Below are 16,798 nucleotides of genomic sequence, written 5' to 3'. Positions count from 1 at the left end.
ACACAGCAGCGCGCATGGATCTGACCATGCTGCTTCAGCCAAATATGCCTGGAAAATGTGCTCTATTTTTTCCATTCGTATTTTGAGCTGAATTCGCCGACTTTAACCAGATTAATCCTGCAAACTGTATATTTAGCAGCGCAAATACACCAACCTCCCTCTTTTTTGTCCTATTGACTTTAACCAGATTGTAAAGAAGACGATCTGATAGAACTCTATGGCCATTTGTGGATGAGTTCTATTGATGTTCTATTCATTTGTGAGGACGAATTCGGGGAGCTTCTGTGGCCAGGTGTGAGTGCTGGGTAGGAGATTGCATCCTTACAACCCCTGGGTGTAAAAATAACACCCAAAAATTCAGTGCTTGAAGTGTGCGTGTGTGGGCTTTGTGTGTATTAAGCTTTGTGCTTTGGATGTATTAAAGTTTTATTTTTCTTGTGTCTGTGTGTGTTTATTTGACTATTTTTCATACTGTGGAACTACAAGTGCCAGCGGGCCCTTTAATGCGCTGCATGCTGGGACTTGTGGTTCTCCAAGTCCCAGCTTGCGGGGGAGGCTTGCTGGGACTCATAGTTCCACAGTATTAAACAATGGTTTATTCTTTTTTTTACACAAAGATCAGCCCGGTGGCCACCTCTCCAGGGCCATCGGGGACAGCACCAGGCTTCAGCCTGGTCAGGTAAGTCCTGGAGGGGGGGGACCCCTTTATTGGGGGGTCCCTACTCCCCCAGGGCCCCTGGCCAGGCTGACTGGTCAGAGGGCTGAATGCTTTGGCCGGGGGGACTTGTATAAAAAGTCTCCCCCCGGCTGTGGCATTACCCTGCTGGCTGGTTTGGCCTGGGGCTGGCTCCTAAAATACGGGGGACCCCTAGTCATTTTGTCCCCCATATTTTGGGAACCAGCCCCGGACCTGGAGCCCGGGGCTGGTTTTAAAAAAATATCGGGGAACCCCTATTTGCCGGGTTTCCTGATTTTTCAATACCAGCCCCGGCTCTTTCAGCCTGGTGCTGGTTACGGCTGTGGGTGTGGTATAACACACTGACAGTCGGGATTCCAACGGTCATTACTCCGACGTCGGAATCCTGACTGCACAGCGGGGGGAGCGCAATGAAGCCTCTTGTGCTCGCCACCTATTTTATTCTCCCTCTATGGGGGTCGTGGACCCCCACGAGGGAGCAGTCGGGATTCCGACGTCGGAGTAATGACTGTCGGAATCTCGACTGTCGGGGAGCCGTCCGGCACCCACGGCTGCAGGGGGGGACCCCACGCCATTTTTTTTCCATTTATTTATTGATTTTTCGATTTTTTTTTAACACTGAATCCTGCACGGATCTGACTGATTCGTGCAGGCTAAAGCCAAATACGACAGGAAAATAAAGTGTATTTTCCTGCCATATTTGGCCAGCCATTCGTGGCCATTTCACGCCAATTAGCGGCCGTATTTTAAATATGGCCGCTTAGTAATCAGGAATCACGATTCTTTTGAATGGTGATTTCTGTCGTATTCTATCGATGGTGTAATCATTCGTATTTGTAAATACAAATACGAATGTCCCATCAATACGAATACGAAAATTCGTATTTTTTTACCAAAAATACAAATACGCCCCCAAAAAATCGTATTTTCGTATGAAAATACGATTTTTTTCCCCACAAATTTATCTTAGTAAATTTCCCCCATTGTGTCCACTCTTAAGTACCTGTTCTTAAAACCTGTCTGAGGTGTGAAGCTTCTCTCTGTGATATACATTGGAGGACACACAACAAGTCAGCAGAACATGTCTTGGTTGATCCCACCACTTCCTTGGAGAAGAGAACATGTTCCCTGCATAAAGAGATCTTGAAGTATTTCTGCACTGAGGACAATGTCTGTATCTGTGTGTCCTGCAGTTTGGCCGGAGAGCATCGGGGGCACGTGGTGGAGATGCTGGGTGAGGCCTCTGAGAAGAAGAAGGAGAAACTGAGAAATGTTCTTCAGAAATTGACCACCAAGAGAAAAGGGACTGAGAAAAGTATCCAGAGTCTGCAGAAACGCAGGAGAAATAATCCGAAAAAAGCAGCTGGTTTAACAGAGACAGTCACTGCTCTGTTTAGAGATATCAGGAGACAGCTGGAAGACTTAAAGAAGAATGTTCTCAATGAGATCTCTAGGCAGGAAGAGAGTGTTTCACTCTCATGGTGTGTACACACGGCAGGATATGCCGTGAGATGCGAGTCCCGATGCGATCAAACCGCATCGGGACTCGCATCGCACGGCATGCATGCAGAGGGACAATTTAGACCAGTGGTCGCCAACCCGTCGCTCGCGAGCTACTGGTAGCTCGCGGTAGCGATCCGGGTGGCTCGACCACTCTGCGCCCGCCTGCCCGTCCCTCCATCGCCCACTGCCGCCTTCACCTGAGACAGACGCTATCACCTCTAGCACCTGACAGGGTGCACAGCGCTAGGCGCTCCCGGCACTTCCGGGTAGCACTGCAGCGCTACGCTCACTATCAGATGCTAGAGGTGAAATATTACCTCTAGCGTCTGTCCCCCCCGCTCAGCCGCCCGTCCAGTCATCTCTGCTCCCCGGACACTACGCTTCCCCACAGCTACTCTGCTCCCCCCACAGGCTACGGTGCCCGGACACTCCGCTCCCCCGCAGCAAGAGGCGAGATGCTTAAAGGTTAAAACAGCCGCTGCCCAGACCAGCAGACAGGCATCAATGACAGCTGCAGGGCATCCTCCCTCTGTCACTGTAAGTGTGTGCACTACATGTTTGGTGTCACATGTGTATGTCTGTGTTCTATATATGTGTGTGCATTTATGCATGTATATATGTATGTATGTATGTATTCTATGTGTGTGTATGCATTTGCTATGTGTGTATATATATATATATATATATATGTATGTGTGTTGTACCATAAAAGTTAAGGAGCATTTATTTTATGTTTTTAGAATTTAGATAATGAAAGGTGCAAGGTTGGTGAGGGGGACGGAAAGGTACAGGGGGGACAGAGAGGTGCAGGGGGGACAAAAAGGTGCAGGAGGTACAGAGAGGTGAAGGAGTTATGGGGGGACAGAGACATGCAAGGGTTACTAGGGGATGGAGAGGTGATGGAGAAGTGCAGGGGGGAAAGAGAGGTGCAAGGGGGATGGGGGCTGAAGGGGTGCAGGGTGGACGGAGATGTGCAAGGGTGATGGGAGTACGGAGAGGTGATGGGACGACATAGTCGTGCCACCTCGACATGCGGTAATCTGATCAATACTGTATTGTTTTGAAAAATGTCTCTATGGTCCTTAGAGAAGTTTTTCAACACAATGAAGTATTGATTTGGTTACACCAGACTCCAGAGATGTATATCCCCCATGCTCCCATAGCGGAAAAAATGGGGGACATGACCTCGCAGGAGTACCACGGTAGTAGGTCATGCCCCCTAATTTCGGGCAGATGTCCCTTCTCTAACTCCAGTGTTGGGCGGCATATTGGACATTGCAGTGTGTGGCATATTGTGTCTGGGGCATTGCGGTATGTGGCATAATGTGTCGGGCATTACACTGGGCGGCATAATGTGTAAAGGGCATTTTTCGTTTATTAGGCAGATTTCTTTTTTTTTTTACTTTAGTAGCTCTTCAGGCAGATTATGTTGTCTCGAGTAGCTCACGCCCCAAAAAATGTTGGAGACCACTGATTTAGACTATATAGTGCAGATCTGTATAGTGTAGTCTTGCCAGCGCTCTCTATTTCACTGATGATTTGCGACTTTTCTTCTAGGGGGGGCGGTTTGCTGTTTAATCTTGAACCTCCCCCTCCAGTCCTGGCCCCTCCTCTTCCCAGTCCTGACCCCTCCTCTTCCCAGTCGTGATCCCTCCCCTTGCACTCTATATTATATGGTGCAATAAGTAGGCACATTGTGAGATTTGTCACCACCAGGCATGCCACATACTGAGTGCCCATGCCAGCGGTGGAGGGGTTAAGTGAGGGTCTGTGAGAAGTACGGCAGAGAAAGAGGAGAAACTGTGGGATAAAGTTTTACTATACCTGCTATGGTTGGAGAGAGAGGAGGCTGTGGTAGCGATGGAGTCATCTGACACCGCAGAGCCCAGCTGCGCTTTGTCTGCTACTTCCCTCCGTCCCCTGCACGGGCTGTGTATATATGCATTGGGCTCCCCTGGTAAACTCACCCCACCCTCAGCCTCCAGCTCCCGTGATACAGTGCAGTCCTAAGTCGATACTTAGGTGATAGCCTTGAAAAAGCTACATAGCGAAATGCGCATTGACAGCCTTCCTCTGTGAAATTGTAGCAAATTAGCCTGTTATTAATGTAATGTCTGTTTGTCTTTTGTAAAAATACCTCTGTTCAGAACGCTCAGCAGCTCCTGTGCGAGCAGCGCTCAGGCGCAGCAGCACACGCCGGCTAAGGGGATTGCATCCCTAGCAACAGGCGTCAGGAGGAGAGTGAGCGTCTCTGCCCACACTGGCGCTTAGCCAAAGGAACCACGCTTGTACAGTACATTAATGTATAGTGTAATATACTGGTAGCGCAATTGGCGCTTGTACACTCTGAGAGCCTTGGCAAAATTAAAGGAGATCCTGGTACAGGATTAACCAAAGCCTGGGCGGATATAACGTACCATCTGTCAAACACATGGACTGCTCTGTATAAAAGCAGGGTTACGAATATAACTCAATTTAAGTACAGGAGCTCCTAATATGTACAATCTGGCACTGCCTCCATTTACATTTATGTGTTAGATTAACTCTGGATAGCGCACAATAAAGCGCATTGGTAATTTCAGCACAGAAGCATAGTGCCAGCGTAGATCCAATCCTAGGATTGCACAGTGTGGATGGCAGCCAGTGATTGTACAGTTATTCTGGCAGCTACCAGTGACTTTGCCTGATAGAGAAATGTACTCATGATTCATTAAACCTTGTGCAGTATAATACTGGCATTGTTCCTACTCAGATATATGTGATATATGAACCTGTTAATAGCGCATCACAAAGCGCATTAGCTATTTAAGTACAAGAGCACAGTGCCAGTGCAGATCCAACCTTAGGATTGCACAGTGTGTATGACTACACATCCATATGGGCGGTTACCAGTGGCTCTGCCCAATAGAGATATGTACTTATATGAACACATGACCTATTAAACCTTGTACAGCGCTCTACCAGCTCTGTTCCTACTTATGTATACGTGCCACATGAATTATGTATAGCGCACCACATCCAATCTGAGGATCACATAGTATGTATGGCACTAAGTGATTGCACACATACTGACAGTTACCAGTGACTCTGCTTGACAGATTGATGTATCTATGTGCACTGGATACTTACTAAATTGTGTACAGCATACTACTGAGCGCACGAGTGATCAAAAAGCACTTAGACTGCTCTGTGTGGATATCAAAACCAACCCTGTTATGGGACCACTGACCCGTATTATAGCACCTATGTATACCTAATCCCACGATTGCATGGTGTGTACGGTACTCAGTCTCTGTGCATAATTAAACACATAAGCAATCCAACCATAAGATTGCCCAGTGTGGACGCTAGACCAATTTATGTATGTATCAAGCTGTAGTGCGCACAATTCAGCACCAACGCTGATCCAATTCTAGGACAGCAAGGTGTAGAGAGCTCTGATTACCCAGCACTAAGTCATAATTGTATCTGACACACAAAACGTATAATCAGAAAAAAAGCGCCTCTTGCAGCAGTCCCAATTTTACTGTGGATTACCAGACAAAAACGCCAAGTGACAAGTGTGAGCGCAAATACAAGTGAAGGACAAATCTGTCCCCATATACTTTACAGCTGTATCATATGTACTGATCCAGACATAACTGTCGTGGGTAAAATAAACCTGTTTTAGGATTACATACGCAGAGGGCAACACATCGTACTGATTGGACAACAGACAGTGGGAATATCACCGTGTCAATCAAACTATTACTACAGGCACCGCATTATTCCAACAATATACTGTGGAATATTAGCAATCACTAGACGAGTATATTTAAGCTACAAATTCACAGAGTGATTTTTAATCTTTAATATTTCTTTTTCTCTCTAAATCTATATCTTGTTTTAATATTTTCGCTACTTACCTTAAGGTCCCATATCATTGACAACTGTATCATATAGCACCATTACAGAATGATGACCTGCTGATCTAAATAAAGTTTAATAAATAAAACTTCAAAAAAACTCAAATACGTTAACAAATAAAATATACACCTTTTTAGGTAAAAATATATTTTTTATTATTGTGGAACAGGAGTGCATCCCAGCCAAACTGATTCACCTTTCTCTCTTTCTTTATTATTGCATGTTTTGAATCAGGGGATCAGCACCCTAACCTGCTAGGAAAGGTATTTATAAAAATTTCCAGCAAACACTAGCACATTTATTCCACAAAACCATACATTGGTTACAAGCACCTTATGGTGCGGGTCTCCCTACCCCTTCTCTTCTCGCATATATGCGATTCCCCCTCCTTCTACCCGGCTGCTGCGGGGAGGGCTCCGCCTCCTCCTTCCTGCACCTGGAAGGGGATGTATAGTGCAGGGAGGAGGAGATCACTGGTCTGGGCAGCACAGCACTGTGCTGCCCAGACACAGGTGAGGGGGTGTTGGCGGGGGTCCATGCGGGGCAGCGAGGGTCCGTGTGGGTGTGGTGGCGGGCCGTGATAAGAAGCCCATACATAGGCTTTTATGGGGTATCGACAGCTTTTGCTGGTGATACCCCCGCAACGAAAACCCGGCGTGCCAGTTTTCCTGCAAACCAAAATGCCAGTGCAGCCCTGAGAACCATACTACACATTTGCCAGTACCATGGCGGTGGCAGTGTAAGGGATTGCCATCCTTGCCATTGCCATCAATGGTTGCCATTGATGGCAATAGTGCAACTGCTCATCGATAGTAGCATACTGTGCAATGGATGACCACCATTTTTTTTTTAACCTGTCAATGGTTGTCTATTTTTTTTTTGACTGATTGGCCTGTGGGTCAATTAAAACATGGGGTGGGGCTTCATGGGTATCAGGGGTGGAGCTATGCTTCATGTCCAGGTCCCTTCTTTGGGGAACACCCCCCCCCCCTCCCAAAAAAAAACCACAACATATTAGTTTATGCTTGTCATTGATGCAGGGAAACCATCGGGGTTTCCGGCGCCGTTATAGAAAACCAGACACTGATCTCTATGGTAAATGGATCAGTCACATAAATCAGAATTTGTTTAAAATAGGTTTTAAGCTGTTAGATAAATTACAACATTAGATTTAATATAAAGTTAAATGAAAGTCATATGACAAGGATGATACTGGTATATTAGTGATGTCACAGGGAAGGTACAGATAATATTAGTGATGTAACAGGGATGGTACTGTTAGCGTTAGTGATGTCACTGTGGATGATACATGTAACGTTAGTAATGTCACAGTGATGCTACAGGTAACATTAGTGATGTCACAAGGAAGGTACAGGTAACATTAGTGATGTCACAGGGAAGGTACAGGTAATATTAGTGATGTCACAGGGATGATACTGTTAGCATTAGGGATGTCACTGGGGATGATACTGGTAATGTTAGTTTATGTCACAGGGATTGTACTGGTAACATGAGTGATGTCACAGGGAAGGTACAGGTAATATTAATGATGTCACCGGGATGTTTCAGGGAACAGTAGTGATTTCCTCAGGATAATACATGTAAAAGTAGTGATGTCATGGGGATGGTAGAGGCAAAATAAGTGTCACGGGACTGGTACTGTTATTATCTGTCGCAGACGCCATTTTCTGCTTGGCCATGCTGCAGGGTCATCCAGAAGATATTATGTACAATACCATGTTGCCGACTACACCATTGTCCCCTGCATCATGCAAGTGTGTACTCCCCACACAATGCAGCGTCAGTGCACTGTTGGATTGGCCGGCTACACATTGGGCCCAATTCAGAGGGGCTGTGAATTTGCAGCATGTCTGACAATCGAACGGCCGCGCATGCGCACTGTACGCTCTGTGCATGCGCGAGTCATCTGCCCAAAGGCAGCAATTAGAGGCTAGCCTTCCCTCGCTATTCGCAGGGTGGCTGACACCCTGCTGGGTTTTGGACGAGTACACGGGCGTTTGGAATGCCCAGAAAATGCTGGTGTTCCCCGGCTGCCAGTAGGTGGTCCGCTGATTTAATCAGCAGCCTTCGCAGTGCTTACTCAGCGCTACGAGCAGGGGAAATTATTCAATGGTGAATGATGTACCCCCTGTGTGCACAGATACCTACGCGTTTGCACCCGTGCTGCTCTGAATCAGGCCCATTGTTCAGGTTTTAAGGATATCCATGCTTGAGCACAGGTGACATAATTAGTACCTCAGCCTGTTTTATTTAATCTGGACACATGCATGGATATCCTTAAAACCTGGACTGTAAAACAGTTTAGGAAACTGCTGTAACTGTATTCACTGTCAGGGCTGAACAAAGCGGGAGCTAGGACCCAGGGAGAGTCAGCTCATCCCAGTGATCAGGAACACATGAGATGATTGGATAAATCAGATACAACCACTGCACACTGACTGGTGCTGCCAGATAGAGCACTGCAGAGTACAGAGCAGCTGTCCAGGTAAGAGCATACTGGTGTAATGTCAGACTATAGCCGTGTACACCCGGGGGCGATAGGGGCTGATATCGCTGGGAATATGGTCGCTGACGACCATTTTGCCATCTCTGGTCGCTGATGAAAAGAAGACACTCAGCAATATATCTATATGGTGGAAGCAGGAATAAAGAAGCAGGTTCATGGAGGGCAGGGAGACTGGTGCTGGCTTACAGAAGTGGGGTGACTTGGGGAACATGTTTCACCTGAGAGCGTAGGTTTGGGAGGAGGGGTTCCCCGCAATATGAGGGTGCCATATAATATGTAACATAAGTACAGATAGGTGTCTTTATTTATGGAGGTCACTTGCACCAAAGGTTAAAGAAAGCAGGGACAGGAGTAATCTGGGGGTGGGTTTGGTGTGTACTCTGCAATGTGGGAGCCTCCACACTGCTGCTGTGCTGTACAGTTACCTCAGGGTTTCCTACCTGACCCTCTCCATGAGGGAGAAAATGCTCTGTTCCTGGACTTCCCTGGTAATGTATGATTGCCAGCACCTGTGGGGAGCAAGGTAACGTATAAGAGAGGTGTTTCACCACAGGTGCTGGCAATCATACATTACCAGGGAAGACCAGGAACAGAGTATTTTCTACCTCATGGAGAGGGTCAGGTAGGCAACGCTGAGGTAACTGTAGTGCCCAGTGGAAACCAGCACAAACACAAGGATAACATACAAACTTGTCACCGATAGGCCAAGAAATGACCTTACTGCTAATACTAGTAAGTGCTATTGCTGCCCATACGTGCATTTTGGACTAGATCTCAAAAGCAGTTCCCCAACATGACCCTCTCCAGGAGGGCCACATTGCTCTGCTCCTGAACTTACCTCTGAATGTATGATTACTATCACCTGCCAGGAAACACCTTTCTTATCACGTAACCCAGGCATGTCCAAACTATGGCCCTTCAGCTGTTGTGAAACTACAAGTCCCATCATGCCTTGTCGCAGTTTTGCTATTAGGGAATGCTAAAACTATGGCAAGGCATGCTGGGATGTGTAGTTTCACAACAGCTGGAGGGCTGCAGTTTGGGCATGACTCACGTAACCTGTTCAAAACAGGTGATGGCAATCAAACATTCCGAGGGGAGCCCAGGAGCAGAGCATTGTGTCCCTCCTGGCTTGGATCATGTTGGTATGATAACAGTACCTGCTGCACATACTTTTTGTACCTTGCAATATGATCTACATGGGAGCCACATCGCAAGGTAAAATAGCACCGTGTGGGCACCTTATGTCCCCGTATCTCTGTATATACACACGTACAGCATTACTGCCTCTCAGCACTGAGGCCATGGGTATACAAACTCCACACCATGGAAATAACTGTGTGGAGTTTGTATATTCTCCCCGTGCTTGTGTGGAGTTTCCTCCCACAATCCAAAAATGATCTTGTGAAGCTAATTGGCTCCCAATAACAAAAGATTCCTGGTCAGAAACGCTGGGCGTTCCCATGGGCACTGCCGAACCCCGCCCGCACTGCTAGGTGAGAACAGGACAGCCAACTAGCAGTTTGCCGTTCCCGCTCGCACCAAGTGTCTGCACATGCGCAGACGCTCAACATTGCTCCCCCGTGCGAACACACGGGGGAGCGCACAGACCAGAATAAGGGCCACTATGTAGACAAAGTGATTGGACATTGACAGTAAATAGATGAATGTATTTTGCAGGTCCTCCAGGTGCAGCCACCACTGCAGACTCCCTTCTTTGCACACGGCCTACAAGTTCCTGGACAACAGCCGGTGGTAGGTTTTGCCATTTTGCCTTGTAGTACAGCGACTAACTGTCACATTGAAGAAGGTTGAGTCAGTGTAGAACGCTTTAATCAAACTCACGGGTCGATCCTATTAGGTCTGAAGGGTGCAAGGTGCCATTCGGGTGCCGGTTTCATGTGTGTAAATGTTGGCAACGGCACCCGATCCAGCCCAATCTTGCCGATCTGGGGGGCATTGTTCATCTGGCACTGCTGGGGGCATTGTGTTTCTGACATTACTGTGGGTATTGGGGGCATTGTGTAACTGGCACTGCTGGTGGCATGTGTATATGTTATTACTGGTGGCATAATGTGTGTATATAGGGCACTGCTGGGGGCATTGTGTATATATGGGACTGCTATGGGAATTATGTTTTTTTATGCAACAGTTGGTAGCTCCACCCACAGCACCGCCCACTTCTGCTCTGCCCACAGTTCCTGAAACTATTTTCCTACAAATATAGCACTAAATGTGACCATGCAGTATAACTAGTGGACCTATGCCCTACAGCAGGCCTGGCCAACCTGTGGCTCTCCAGATGTTGTCAAACTACAAATCCCAGCATGCCTTGCCAAGTTTTGCTATAAGGGAGTGTTAAAACTGTGGCAAGGCATGCTGGGATTTGTAGTTTCACAACATCTGGAGAGCCACAGGTTGGCCTGGCCTGCCCTACAGCATAACCCCACCACCTCCATGCTGTACTGTACACTCTCCTGGTCAATCATCAAACCCCTCCTCCTGATCTGCAAAGTGATTTGTCACTCATAACACTCACTGCCATTGGTCCACTATCCAGTGTTTGCGCTCTTTACACCATCTGCATTCTTCTTTGTGAATGGTGGTTTATAAGCAGCTGCTCACCCATTATATCCAAGTACATGGCCTCCCTACAAAGTGTTCTTGTCTAAACCAACACATTAGTGGCCATTTGGAACTTGTATGCATGTGGTAACCCCTGGTTAGCACTCTCTGGTCCATGGGTTGCAGTTGTGGTTGGCCGAGGTCTTCCAGGGCGAAGTGCATTCCGGCAATGACCGCTTCTCTTACACATATTAATCACAAAAGTCCCAGTGGATTAAGGGACCTTCATAACATCCACAATACATCTCACACACATGCCTCCAATCAGCCATCCTACATCGATCCCTTTTCAAACTCATTTAGCGCATTCTGGAAAGCCATTCCGTTAGCAGTTGATCTAATCGGAGCCCCGCTACCCATTTATAACTATATACAAAAATGTGAAGATAGCTTTCATTGTCACAATATTTTTAAACGCCTAAATAGGTCCATATAATCCGCAAATAGACCAAACCATTTTAATTATCTCTTATATATTTGGTAACATCTGTCACTCAAAGTGTGTGTATAACGCTGGGTGGAGCCTCTGACTCACATGACTGACTCACATGACAGAGAACCAGCCCAGTGAGCCCACAGACCGTGCCAGACACCCTCTGCCTCCCCATGTTGCCCAGCACTGCTACTCCACAGCCACCAGGTGAGTGCCCCCCGTGGCGCCCCTCCTGCGATTCGCGGCACCCCCCCCCCCCCACAATTCACAGCAGCCCCAGGATTAAATGACACATGCAAAACACTTGTCATGTGTCGACATGGACACCACTGAAGTGCCACACTTATGTCAACATTTACATGTGTTGACCTTTCTGTGTTGATTTTTTTTCCTGTGGCGATTCGTGTCACACCCCCCCTCCCACAATCCGCGGCAACCTCCCACCGGAACCCCCGTAAACCCCGCCCTCCCACGATTCGCGGCACCCACCCCCCACGACCCCCCCTCCTGCAATTCCCAGCACCCCCCCACGATTCGCGGCAGCCCCAGGATTAAATGGCACATGCAAAACACTGACATGGCTAGCTATGGTCGCCAATGAAAAAGGTTGACATGAGTTTTTGAAGATTTATTTTTCATTTTTTGAATGTTTTCATATTCATTCTCATGTGTCGACATGGACACCAATGAAGTGCCACACTTATGTCAAGATTTACATGTGTTGACCTTTCTGTGTTGATTTTTTCTTGTGGCGATTCGCGTCACACCCCACCCCCCCACTCCCGCGATTCACAGCACACACACACACCACCCCCCCCCACGATTCGCCGCCACCCCCCCTCCTGCGATTTGCGGCAACCCACCCCACCGCGTTTCTCTGCAACCCCTCCCCTCCTGCGATTCGCAGCAACCACCCCCCGCAACCCCCCCTCCCGCAATCCACGGCATCCCCCGTGACCCCCCCCCCCCCACCCAAGTTGCAATACAGGCCATCTTTCATACAATTCTAACCATATTTCTCATATACAAACGTTCACAAATTACGACGGTGTGAAGAGCGCCCGTAGGGCGCCATGAATCACCTAGTTACAAATAATTATTGAAGAATTATTTTACTGTAATTTGGTTAAGTAGCTTTTGCCTAATCCCCATTATGTACATTCTTCTATATGTTGCCCCTTTATGGGTTATCTGTGCCTGTAGGTATTACCTGATATGGAAGTTTTACCACACCCAGGTGGAGATATATCAAGCCTTGGAGAGAGGTAATGTGGAAATGTTGTCCAAATCCACCAATCCTCTTCTGTCAATTCTAGTACAGTCTATGAAATGCCTAAAGCGGATTGGTTATTTTGGGAAACTTCTACACTTTATCTCTCTACAATGCTTGGTACATCTCCCTTCCTGTGTTGAGAATTTGGGGAGAATTCATCCTTGCACTTTATGGCGGATCAAAGGTGTTCACTACCCCATCGGGTAGCGAGCACTTTTGGGTGAACAGGGGGGCTAAATGGGATGGCAGTTGGCTTTCCCCTATGAGACCTCTAATTTCTGAGTGTCTGAGACTCACTTTCATTTCTCTCTTCTGCTACCAGCGATGGCGTCTGCTGATCTGAGACGGGAGCTGGACTGTTCCATCTGCCTGAACATTTATACAGATCCTGTCACCCTGAGATGTGGACACAACTTCTGCCGGGCCTGTATTGATCGTGTGTTGGATACACAGGAGGGGACTACAGTATTTACCTGTCCAGAATGCAGAGCAGAGTATCTGGATCGTCCTGCACTACAGATAAACAGAAAGCTCTGCAATATAGCAGAACGTGTACGCTCTATTCCAGAAGAGGGAACTGGGATGTTCTGCACTGATTGTGTCCACTCTCAAGTACCTGTTCTTAAAACCTGTCTGAAATGTGAAGCTTCTCTCTGTGATATACATTGGAGGACACACAACAAGTCAAAAGAACATGTCTTGGTTGATCCCACCACCTCCTTGGAGAAAAGAACATGTTCCCTCCATAAAGAGATCTTGAAGTATTTCTGCACTGAGGACAATGTCTGTATCTGTGTGTCCTGCCTTTTGGTTGGAGAGCATCGGGGGCACATGGGGGAGATGCTGGATGAGGCCTCTGAGAAGAAGAAGGAGAAATTGAGAAATGTTCTGCAGAAACTGACCACAAATAGAGACGAGACTGAGAAAAGTATCCAGAGTCTGCAGAAACGCAGGTGTGAAGATCAGAAAAATGCAACTGATTTAACAGAGACAATCGTTACCATGTTTAGAGACATCAGGAGACAGCTGGAGGACCTAGAGAAGAGAGTGCTGAATGAGATCTCTAGGCAGGAAGAGAGTGTTTCACAATCAGTCACCGATCTGATTCAGCAGCTGGAAATGAAGAAGGATGAGATTGCCGGGAAGATGTGTCAGATTGAGGAGCTGTGTAACGTGTCTGATCCAATGACTGTCTTACAGGAACCCGCCACAGGTGACTTGTATGATACAGAGGAGCCATGTTCCATGACTGATCCAATGGCTATTGACCAAAAACATGATAGTGAAGAGGAGAAGGAGGGGGATACTCAGCAGAATGAGGAGGGGAAGGAGATCACTGAGAAGGATAATAGAGAGGAGAGTCAAAAAAATAATGAGCATGTCCATAAAGTAGGAGATCTGGATATGGGTCTCGTATCAGTGACATTACAAACATTATCTAATATAATAACAGGAATAAATGTATGTTTCTATGTGCAGACACCAGAAGACCTATCACTGGATGTAAACACAGCGGGTGATTATATACTTATATCAGGTGACATGAAAACTGTATCCTCATCTTCAATAGAACATAGTCAGCCAGAGACACCAGAGAGATTCCAGGATTATCCCCAGGTGTTGAGCACCAGGGTATTCTCCTCAGGGCGACATTACTGGGATGTGGATATCCATAAGTCAGAAGGCTGGATTGTGGGGATGTGTTATCCCAGTGCAGACAGGAGAGGGGATCAGGCACAAACTGGATGTAATAACAAGTCTTGGTGCTTGGATAGGACTTATGATGAGTATTCAGTGAAACATGATGGTGATGCAATCCCATTACCTGCCAGTATTCCCTATGCTAGAGTGAGGGTGTATCTGGATTATGAGGCAGGACAGCTGTCCTTTTATTCTGTGAGTGACATGATCCGACACTTACACACCTACACTGCCACCTTCACTGAGCCCCTGTATGCTGTATTAGGTGTATGGGAAGAGGGTTCTGTACAGATATGTGTGGATAGCCTGGGGTAGTCAGGGAGAGGAATCTGATTGGTGGGACATTAGTGCGTAGAATGATGCAGCGGATACAGATGTATATACAGACAGTGAGTCTGGTGCAGGGAATTGGTGTATAATTGTGTGGGCACTGCAAGTTGTGTATTCAGTGTTCCAGCAGCTGTGTGTCATGTCCAATGTTATCTGTTGTTCTATTCCTGACAGGGCAAATATGTATCAGTCATTTGTATCAAACAGCGTAATATTTATATGTAACTGTAAATCCCAATGAGTATTCTTCAGTTATTTGTTAGTAATGTAGTTAATAAAGGTTCCAAAACGTTTCTGATATCTTGCATTTAATGTGTAAAGGCCCCCATACACTAGTCCAACTTGTCGGAAGGGCATGCCGAACCTAATCTTTCTTGAACTTCCCCCACAGGTTCCTGGGAGTCCCTTAATCTGATTTGGCTCATCGTTTTTTTCCCCGGCTGTTTTCACTCCTTGCGGTGAATCTTTTTCACTGAAAATCTGATTTACCCTATTCAATGTTCACTGTTCGCCGAAAGCGAACAGTGAATGCCGGACAGTTCTCCGTTTCATGCTGGCTGCAAATCGCTGGTGTATTTCAATGGGGTTTTCACTGGGATTTGCCGAGAGTGTATTCAATGCTAGGATGGAGAACTGCTTTCAGCATGATTTTCGCCATGATGCACCGTTTTGCATTCGACATCTTTTTAAGGTGAACTGGAAAGTAATCTTACATGAATATATATTTAATTAATTTTTTTTAAAAAAAATTCACGTTCGCCGCAGGGGTTAACTTGCTCTACACTCCTGACACCTGCAGTAGCTGCTCTGATCCATCCAACACTCCTGACACCTGCAGTAGCTGCTCTGATCCATCCAACACTCCTGACACCTGCAGTAGCTGCTCTGTTCCATCCAACACTCCTGACACCTGCAGTACCGTGTTTCCCTGATAATAAGACACTGTCTTATTTTTTTTTTTTCAACAAAAAACACTATAGGGCTTATTCTCGGGGTAGGGCTTATTTTAGTTAACATTGGCCCTCCTGGTTTTATCCCCATCATGCCCCCCGTCCTGCTTTCTCAGTCCTCCTTTTCCACAACCATGCCCCCAGTCCTGCTCCTCACCTATGGGTACAGCACTTTCCAGTTCTTCTTGTTTTTCGCCTGCGCCACTTCTCCCGCCGTGTACAGAAGCCGCATGATGTGCGTGGTGACATGATGCGCAGGGCACAGTGCATCCCTGGGACCAGTAGCTTCAACGGCTTCTACGGTACAGTACAGTACTGTACAAGCAAGGCGGCGGTGAAGGGGGTTAGCGGGGTGGAGATGGGGTCATAAAAGTTAGTGCACGCACTCGGCTAAGGGAAATTTTGATAGGGCTTATTTTCGGTGTAGGGCTTATTTGGACCAGTGTCCAAAATCAAGGGTAGGGCTTATTTTTGGGGAAACACAACACAGTAGCTGCTCTTATCCACCCAACACTCCTGACACCTGCAGTAGCTGCTCTAATCCATCCAACACTCCTGACACCTGCAGTAGCTGCTCTGATCCATCCAACACTCCTGACACCTGCAGTAGCTGCTCTGATCCATCCAACACTCCTGACACCTGCAGTAGCTGCTCTGATCCATCCAACACTCCTGACACCTGCAGTAGCTGCTCTGATCCATCCAACACTCCTGACACCTGCAGTAGCTGCTCTGATCCATCCAACACTCCTGACACCTGCAGTAGCTGCTCTGTTCCATCCAACACTCCTGACACCTGCAGTACCGTGTTTCCCTGATAATAAGACACTGTCTTATTTTTTTTTTTTCAACA

The 16,798-nt window shown here is 47.0% G+C and overlaps 1 protein-coding gene across 1 annotated transcript; it reads left to right on the top strand.

The window, feature by feature from the left end:
• The first annotated feature begins 10,316 nt into the window (after positions 1–10,316).
• On the top strand, positions 10,317–15,279 carry LOC146027145 (E3 ubiquitin-protein ligase TRIM39-like). The gene is made up of 2 exons (XM_083158105.1): positions 10,317–10,388; positions 13,287–15,279. The coding sequence occupies exon 2, from the start codon at positions 13,289–13,291 to the stop codon at positions 14,978–14,980; it is 1,692 nt and encodes a 563-aa protein (XP_083014231.1). The 5' UTR covers positions 10,317–10,388; positions 13,287–13,288; the 3' UTR covers positions 14,981–15,279.
• The last annotated feature ends 1,519 nt before the right edge of the window (positions 15,280–16,798 follow it).

The sequence above is a fragment of the Crinia signifera genome, chromosome 8, assembly GCF_055691185.1.
Source record: "Crinia signifera chromosome 8, ASM5569118v1, whole genome shotgun sequence".
NCBI classification, from domain to species: Eukaryota; Metazoa; Chordata; class Amphibia; order Anura; family Myobatrachidae; genus Crinia; species Crinia signifera.
This window is presented reverse-complemented; position numbering and strand designations above follow the sequence as displayed.